The 10083-nt window shown below is 40.2% G+C and overlaps 1 protein-coding gene across 1 annotated transcript; it reads left to right on the forward strand.

The window, feature by feature from the left end:
* The first annotated feature begins 1186 nt into the window (after positions 1-1186).
* On the forward strand, positions 1187-3414 carry LOC140229997 (uncharacterized). The gene has a single exon (XM_072310195.1). The coding sequence runs from the start codon at positions 1568-1570 to the stop codon at positions 3146-3148; it is 1581 nt and encodes a 526-aa protein (XP_072166296.1). The 5' UTR covers positions 1187-1567; the 3' UTR covers positions 3149-3414.
* Positions 3415-10083: the final 6669 nt, after the last annotated feature.

Genomic DNA, 10083 nt, shown 5'->3' on the forward strand with positions numbered 1-10083 from the left:
ATGCCACGCACTGCCACGCACTGACCAATAAGATCACTCCCTCGTTGCTAGGGGCGGAGTCTAGCTGCGACGCTAAATCCAAATCTTCGGACACGTTTCTGTTACGTTAAAATTCGGAAAATCATGGCCCAGAAAAACTCTGATTTCTTGCCTTTCCTTCGATCATTTAGCGTTGAAATTTTGGCAGATGATAGACAAAACATTAGACTACAAAATTATGTCGAAAATAGAAATCCGGTTGTTTTGATTAATTTTGATGATGTGACTTCAAAATCGATTTTCTCGGCTGAACCGTCAGCGACTTTAGAATCCTTTTGTTGTAGCGCGTCACATATCACGATTATGCCCACAGCCAAGTCGCTTTAAAAACGTGCTTCGCGCAGCGTCTATGACCATTAGTTGCTGTGCATTGTTGGTGCGACCAGCATGAAAAATGGGATTGTGCTTGAGGCGGCCTAGAATTATTGTAAATTGCCATGAAATTATGTTATTGTATATCGTATCAACCATCTGTGGTGCCTAATCAGCTAACAGTCGGTGACAAGCAAACCACATTTTTTGATAAAAATTATGGCCATGGTGCCTCATATCGGCTGACAAGCAAAAACAAAAAACAAAAACTAAGCAAAAAACAGCAGTCCTTGATTTTTTTTTGCTACAAATTACCCAATTCTTGAGAAAGACATCCTCTTCTTTATTTATCATCGACAATGCCAGGTATTTATACACATGTTAAATTTGATTATGTTTTCTCTTATTTCCATCCATGCAGGAACCGACCATGGCATCAAAAATGCTGGAGGTACAATCGCAGTAAAGCAACAAAAACAGATGTCATCACATGGCTTGATACAACCATCGTGTCCCCCAATTTTCCAGTGAATGCAAACATTGTCTGATTGCTTTCGGGCAGCGGGAACTACATATTGTAGCTGCACACCTGTCTGCTGAGAATTCAGCATTGATGTTTCTGATCAGCTGTTAACTACATACAATGGATTTTTTGGAAACTTTGTGAGCAAGTCTGATGATAGCACTTTGCTGTGGTTTGATGCTTGAATGCCCATTCAAATGCTGTTAATCTCTTGTAGTGTGATCAAGCCTTCAAGTGGGCAGAGTAATCAGTTTCTTAATACACTATATGACAGATGATGTTTTTTTTTTTTTGCAGGCAAATTCAGGACAGTGAAGTTGTGCAACATGTATTAACCTGACAGACATTCCAAAGAGTGATTTAAGCAGAGTATCATTGCGTGCAAAATCTATATATATTGCTGGAACATGTTTTGTGCGTAATTGTGAATTTGAACCGCTGAATATGAAGTATGATACGTACATGAGGCTGTACTGAAAATGGAAGAAACTTTTGATAGTTATAACATCTGAAGTGTACAAAGTTTGGCCAAGTGATCACACAAAAGAGGGAGATTTCAGTAGCTCTTGATGATAGCTACACTGTACAGGTGTACATGTATTTGGTGCAGCCAGAGATTATTAGAGGAAGACAATCATGGTACTGACAAGGGACTAAATTGAGGCTTCCTGTGTAACCTCAAAAGCATTGAAAATGGATGATGAATGTATGATTCGGAGAGCTCAAATATGGCCTGATAATGTTATTAACATGGAGGAGGATGAACATGAAAATCACAATGACAACAAAGAAGGTGGAAGTGGTGAAATATCAACTGCAAGTGCTGCCACTGAGCAGCACGGGGCTGATTGCAGTGATCTCGACACATGCGGATGGTCTGCCGCCCCAGGAGGGCGGTTCCAGGCGCTGAATGCCGGCTGCACTGTTGGGAAAACGAGAGGAAAACTGTTTGGCATGATGAGCAAGATGGACCTGCGACAGCAGCACACATGTGAGGAGTGCGGACGCAGCTTCAACCAGATGCGTGTCCTGCTCATGCACCAAAAGGCACATGCAGGAGAGCAAGATCAGATGGCGGAAGGCGACAATGAGGAGAACAAGTCGGAGTTTGACCAATCACAAAAATGCAGTGGTGACATATTGATGGGGAGTGCTGAAGTGGAGGTCGAGGGGTGCGAGGACGCCCAGAGCTCCCTCCCTATCAAGGATGGTGAGCAGCATGTCCGAAACTGCCTCCAGGAAGTTGGTGAACAGTTTGTAAAGGGTGCCAACCAGGAAAGAAGACCAGACGGAGGAGAGTCTGACATGCCAGAGCAAAATTACAAAATGTCAACGCAGGGTAAGAGGAAGGAATTTCCCTGTAACATCTGTGGGAAAGTCTTCAACATCCCTTCCCTCCTGCGCCGCCATCTGATCGTGCACACGGGAGAGAAGCCTTATGCCTGCAGGTTCTGCGGCAAATGCTTTGGGCAGAAGGCAACGCGACAGAGACATGAAGTAACGCACATGCGTTTGACACAGCCGCATGTGTGCAAAGAATGTGGGGAGGGATTTACAACTCTCGAGAAGCTAGAGCAGCACCAAAAAGCAACTCATAGTCTCACCGACCAGTGCGCCATTGGTCAAACAGGAGTAGACAAGAAGTGTTTTAAGTCAACAAAAGTTGACTTAACATCAAAGATGAATATGATATCTAGTAAGCCAGATGAAAAAATGTGTTCACCGAATGGAGATTTGGACAAGCCCTCTTCCAGCAGTGACTCAACTTTACCTCAGGACAGCCCTGCAGGAGACTCTGAGCCTTCATCAATAAGGGGCAGCTTGCACATATCTAAACAGTTTCACCTGTTCATCTGCCCAATCTGCGACAAGGACTTCATCCAGCGCAGCAACTTGATTCGTCACAGCCGTAGTCACACTGGTGAGCGGCCTTTCCAGTGCCGGGAGTGTGGCAAGAGTTTCATCCAGAAATCCACCTGCCTGCGCCATGAGCGCTCACACACTGGCGAGCTGTACATCTGCCCGGAGTGCGGCAACGGCTTCACCCAGAAAAATGGCCTCCAGAAGCACCGCCTGATCCATGCTGGTGTGAAGCCGCACAAGTGCCGGTTCTGTGACCAGCGGTTCACGCAGAAGGTGACCTGCAAGCGGCACGAGTCGATCCACACAGGGGAGAGACCATTTGTCTGCCAGGAGTGCGACAAGTCATTTACTCGGAGGACTTCTCTAGATAGACATGCTAAATCTCACCGTCAGAAACACTGCTCCCGCTGACAGGCTTGGACCAGGCTTGATACCTTGTAGTTCCGGTGGAATCATGAATAAAATGTAGGCTACTGTGTTGTATAGGAAACACTCTTAGGGTGAAAGAGTATGTAGGGGGAACAAAAACAAAAGGAAAAACCATGGTAGGAGGGATAATAACAAACTTCAGATTTTATTTATTACCCTCTACTTTTGAAAGAGCACTGTTGCCTTATGCTGGAGGGTAGCATAAGCAAACATGTGTGCAATGCACAGGCATACTCAGTGGGCCTCACTGGGTCTTCTAACTCTGATAATGGGGGGGGGGGAGGGGGCATTATGCACTTCCCTTATGGATTTTATAAAGTCAGCCATACAGCTTAAATTGTAAATTATATTTTCATCCTCTATCCTCGCACAAAATTTTGAGGCAATCAGGCAGGCTACAATTTTTTTAACTGCCATGTAGTTGTGATATTCTCACTGAAATGATGCATTTTGATCACTGTGGCATGACAATTTCACCGAGATTAATTGTGTGGCTCATCTTGCCTCGTAGAAAAATGATATCTCCCCTCGTAGAAAAATGATATCTCCCGTAGTGTCTTGTTTGATGTACAGATACTCTTATCAGTTGTTAGTAGGAACAATGTGTATGTGGTCTACACTGCTGTTTTTGTATGTTTGTAAACACAGGCCAGGCTAGCAATCTGGAACATGTCGAGTTTGGCAAATTACTGTGTCATTTACGGATAAGACCGTGCAATATTGTAGGCAGTAGTACAAAAATGTTCTTTGCCCCCAAAAGCTGTACTTTTTTTTTTTTCAGGACTGACCAACAACATATGGTACATTCATTCCTAAATTCTCACTTAATATGTATGACATGTCATATTTGCTTAAGTATCAGTATTAAAGTACAATCATGTACATTGTATTAAACCCAAAAGTTCTGGCCAGTTAGGTTCAAAATCATTCAAAAAGTCAGAAGATCTTTGTTTAAACCTTTTAAAACATCTCAATACTTAATAACAAATTAATTTCTTCACCTTTGGGAGTATCCTGTCTGTAACTTTCTTCACAAGTTTACTCATACTGTAGTTCAACATAAGGTAATGATTACAGATATTTGAAATAGCACCTGCTTTTGTGTAAAGTTTCATTATATTCAAAGTTAGTTCACAGAGTCAGCTGAGTGCTGCTTATACAATATTCACCCATGAGTGCAAGTGTAGGTGCACCATGCTGCACGCAGGAGCTTGAAACTGTAATATTCAAACCATCATTTAAAATGTCACCTGAAGTGCTTCTGAATATTTGCTTTTTGCACTTCTCTCACCCAACAGTGCCATGGAGATGATTATAGTGAGAAAAATCACTTTGAAAGGAGCACAGTGAAAGGAAAAAGAAAAGGGAAAAATTGTTTTAGGCTTTGTTTCAGGACTGTAACTTGGTCTTCTTTAATCATCTTTGTACGACATGCTCTGCTGCTGTCAGATGGATGTGCTGGCAAGCACCAAATGTAAAGGAAACATGAATAATCTTTACATCATGGTACTTTAGGCCCTAAAAACTTAATTTTAACTAACATTCCTGTTGTCGCAAAATCAAAAATGACCTTTCAAAGTGGAACTATGAACTGGCTCATAGATACAAAAAGACTATGCAAGGTGTAACATACACTTCAGTGTCATTCTTCCTGATTTTCTTGTTCGTACATTTTATGTTTCTACAGTTGCAATTTTATGCTACTCATTTTATGCACAAATACTTGTCCTTCCGTGGAGAGCTGACTTCTGTGTGAGATCCCTACAGGGTCACAGATGTTGGTATCGACATATTCTGTTTTAAGACACTGCAGCTTATAATTATGCCAGCCATAAATGGGGGACTTCCAAAATAGATTGTAAAGATGATTCAATGGGTTAAAATGCAACAGAGTCAGGTGCATTGCTATATCAGTGCATGAATTAACTGCTGTTAGACATACTGAAGCCCTGCCAAAGTTATGGCAAAAATAGATGTTAACATTAGAAACAGTGCCTGAACCTGAATACATGTACATCTTTACACGTAATTCAATGTCAGTTTGGGTGACTTGTAATATAGAAGGTACTCGGTATTTTCTGTCATCAAAGATTTTTTTTTTTTTTTTTTTTGGTATGAATATGGATATGAAAAAAAGGAAACTACAAACCTGGACAATTATGCATTGTTTTGCAAAACACTTGTCCCTTTCACATTCACTTGTATGTACTGTACAACTGGACAGACATTTGCAGTACACAGGAGTTTGATACACCTGTAGTGATTTAGGCCACTTTGATACAGTGTACAAGATGCTGACTATGTCATTTGTCTTGATAGCACATGTAATTACAATTTAGAGATTTAATTCCACAAAGTTTTTGACAAATTAATTTGTTTTTCTTTTTTTTTTTCTTTCTTCAGTCAAAATGGAACAAGTTTTCTATTGTGTGTGGTTCCTATACTGATTAAATTTAGAAATCTTATTCCACAAAGTCTTGGACAAATTGATTTGATTTTCCTCTTTTTTCTTTTTTTCTTTTTTATCACAGTGGAACAAGTTTCCTATTGTGTATGGTTCCTATATTGTACTGATTAAGCAATACATGTGAAATAATCAATATGTGTACAATTGAAAAAATGGCTTTTCCCAAGAGGGAATACATGTACCTCTATGTCTCATGTTGTTGTCGTTGTCGTTGCTGTTTTTTTTTTCTGAAATTATTATTATACTTTGCAGTGCAAGATTACAGTATATTTCCGGTGAGACTTGTACAGTGTATGCCTTTGGCGTGCTCCTGTATTTTGACCGAGTGTATGTTTCTGTGTGTGTGTGTGTGTGTGCTGATGTGTTGAAATGCTTTATTCACTTGTGATCGTTGTGTATAATAGTAGGGTATAATTTACTTGATTTAATTTTAAATGCACATAGGGGTTATGTTTAGTTTTTATCTCTACACCTTTCTCACAACCAACACTTTCATGATATCTCTATTATCTTTCCCTTTCTTTCTCTTTCTATCCTGCATTAATCTGATCATTCTATTCACTATACTCGTCTCACTAAAACTTCTCAATTCCAGAACTGTGTCTATTTTCTGTATAGACCGATTCTGTGACGCGCTATGTGTATTTTTGGCATGGGCAGCGCCATTACTGCGGTGTCTCAGCCGACCCCCCCTCCTCTCTCCCCCACCCCTCTCAAGCGCACGGAATGAAAAACTGATGCATGGTTGTTTTAGCCAATGGGCGTCTCGTACTGAGTGCGCGAATGCTTGCTAAATGCGCGAACCTTTGTTACAAGTGCGCGATAAACATGTTGCCGGGGGGGGGGGGGGGGGGGGGGAGGGGGGACTAAGACACCGCAAAATGAGCTCATGGCTGCGCCCAGTGCCACAAATTGTCTGCTGCCCTCAACGAACCCAAATCGGTCTATAAATTCATGAAACTTTTACCTCATTTAGTTACATCAGTTGGTGGTATTGCTACGTGTAAAGACATCTCACTCTGACCAGTCACAGAGACTCCACATTTTTTAATGAGGTCAAAGGTCAAGGGATGACCCCCGACCATGAGCAGTCAGAAGAAATATCAAGGTGTTTTCAAACTCGGTCAAATCTCCAACTTTTTGAAGATTTGCATGATATGTTCAGGACAAATTTGGAGAGTTTTTTTATAGTTAGCCTTACATTGAGGTGTGAGTTCTCTTCAATTTGTCTCCCTCTACAAAAGAAATACAGTGTACATGTATTTGTATCAAGATCGCAACTGCTAATCTTAAACAAACTCATCGGAAGAAAAAGGACCACAGAACTCAAACCTGTCATCTCCCGCTTTCTGGGCAGTGACACTGCCACTGGGCTATCCCTGATTGCCGGCAGTGACATGTTGAACTTGGGAACAATTACCCAAGCTCCGAAATTCCGACATTGTTATGATAAGTAGTCCAAGGCGGACAAGGTATTAATGAAAGCAAAAGATTGTAAAGCAGAGGGATTTGTTGAAATTATAGATCAGCAGCTGCAATCTTACAAATTCCATTTGTTGATGGAGACAAATTGAAGAAAACTCACACTTCCACCTTCACCCCTCTGTTCGATAAGCTCTTGCTTGCATTAAAGAAAAGCCCTACACTGCAATGTTGCTTTGCAACAGCAATCACAATAATAGATGCACAAGAAACATAAGACAACACAGAGACAATGAAGGAACTTTCTTTGTACTGTGGTGGTAGACTGAATATTTATTGATAGATTATAGATAATCAATGTCATTTGCTACACGGAAACAGGGTGGTTTTGCTTGCCTATGAACAGCCGACTACCACACATACACAGATGGCTCTTTTTGATATGAACAGAAAATCAAAATCTTAACTATGAACCATGTCTAGGATCGAGAGCAAAATCTTTTTTTTTTTTTTTTTCACAACTTTTGGTAATTTACAGCACTTGCTGCATATCACAAATTTCAATACAATGTATGACTAGCCTTGCCACAAGTCTCAATCTTTGTTATCTTTTTTTTTTTTTTTTAAATTACAACTCGGTTCTCAAATTCATTAACCAGTCTTTATACAAAAGAAAAAACGAACACAAATCAAAGAGTTTTACACAAAACATGAAATCTTACAGATAGTATATTACACATACAAAATATTCTGACAGCTTCAATCAGAATACCACATCTTCATCATACACAGTGCAATGCTGTCGGTCCAAAACCTACACTCCTGAAACATCCAATCTCACATCGATTGGCATTCCAATCCTCGATATACTTAAAGATACTCTAGACAACTAACTCACTGGGAAAATATCTTTGGAGGAACATGTACATGACATGTATGTACGAGTCCCTACAGTCACACTTGCTTCATACACCATACGTACAATTTTTAAATCGCAGCTGTTGCCTGTTTGCCTCTGGAAAAACACATTGCAGCACTGGACAGTCATTTTACACATCAAGTTACAATGTACGCCATGAATCCTTTTTATTCCTCACTCTTTTAAGTATTCCTCCACTGATGAATGGGTTTATGATGGAGAATTTTGTAGCAACTTTGGCAAAGCTAAAGGAACAAAAATGCATACTGTACCTTCTGTGCTAGATAATGATTATGTCCATACTGCACAGCAATTGACAACCTTCCCCCAACCCCTCCCCATCGCTCCTTCCACGACGAAGGCCAATAAATTATCTTGAAACACTTCACTGCAAACCCCTTGACAAGACATCTAATCTGCTGCAAACGTAACTCTCCCAATCTGTCAATTACTTGTATTCTGATATTTCCATATAAAGAGTGTCGAGTTCATGCAGTGCATTCACAGGCATCTAACTGATTTAATGTATAAAATGTTTGACCTGATGATTAACATGTTACATTGTAACTCCTTTGAATGACACTCCATGATAGTGCCCCCCCCCCATTTTGTTATTTTACTGATGCCAAATTGCAAAGCTGTCTACCTGCCAACAAAGCAAAGTGCTGAAAAATGAAGTCCTTTTTTCAATGGTGGCACACACTTCAACATCCCTACTACTGTAGCATTAAAATCGCACTCGAGTACAAATGGAAAAAGAACAAAAAAATGCTAAGTGCTCACTCAAGACAATAGCACTGAGCACTGAACCCACACATACATTTCTGTGTCAGCAATTTTTAGGTGCAAGAAGTCATACTGACTGGATTTTAATTGGCCTGTTAAACATACCAACATTTTATAATTCAAATACATGTATCACATCTTGAAAACTTATTAAGGCTAGAATTAAGCTTGTCTCCAAAACTGCCTGCGTCTACAGACGAAAGCATCATCAAATCACTGTTGATTAGTTAAAACACACAAAGGGCAAAAACAAAAGAAATAAATAAAAAGAAATAAAAGAATAACCTCATCCTGCATATATTCAGTCACATTGATCGCAATATCTTTACCACATGTTAGGATGCAAACTGCTCAGAACTCGCCTTTCATAATCTGGTTTAAATATGCACTTGCTTGTTGGAACACACTGATTCCCCCTTCTTGATTTCAACATTGACTGCTTACTACTACAAGAATGGCATTTACAGAAGATGAAAAATAAGGGGCTCATTGCAGCCACTGCTTCAAAGTTTATCCAAAATGTCACTTGCTTTTCTAGGTGCAAAACAGCTGGAGTACACTAACATTGCTTTTGTGCGTATGCATGTGGGCTTGTGTGTGTGCATACATGCACTACACCCATTTGTTACTTTTTTTGTTACTAAAATCACCAAGAAGCAATACTCTTAAGGAATGGTCTGTGAACAAACTGCATTCAGCTGCATTTTCCAAGAAGTACACTACAAATTAACCCTGCTTTAATATGCAACCTCATTCAAGAGCATTTGGATGGAGCTGATTAGGTGGGACCGCGTCAATGTACAAAGCTAGTGAATTTGCAGTCCTCTACAGTTGACAGTGACAAAGAACAACTTGACGTAAATTGCTGTGTGGTAGACATAAGCCAAACACAAAGAAAACTGCTACAAGTTCCTCAACATATTAATACTGATACACAATCAAAATCAGAGCAAAGCTACACATTTCAAACAGTTTAAACTGGCACTGTGCTATATGCACCTCACTTGACTCACAAACTAAACAGTGCATCTGTTGTTGCATTTATAATACATCCAGCTCAACTGTAGCACTGAACTGACTAGAAATGCTCATACACTGTAGTTTGTACATGATGATGAATGCTCACTTTGACATGTAATCACTACGATACCACTATAAAGAATTTGAGTACCTGCATGTCTAGCATAACATAACTGACCAGAAAGATCCAACGTACGCCCGTACATGCCATGAATTTGTTTCAAAACAGTACCACAGATTTGTAGGAGCTGGCATGCCACATACGTGGCTCTGCTATGCCACAAATTTGTAGGAACTAGCACG

Source organism: Diadema setosum, chromosome 6 (genome assembly GCF_964275005.1).
Source record: "Diadema setosum chromosome 6, eeDiaSeto1, whole genome shotgun sequence".
Taxonomy (NCBI): Eukaryota; Metazoa; Echinodermata; class Echinoidea; order Diadematoida; family Diadematidae; genus Diadema; species Diadema setosum.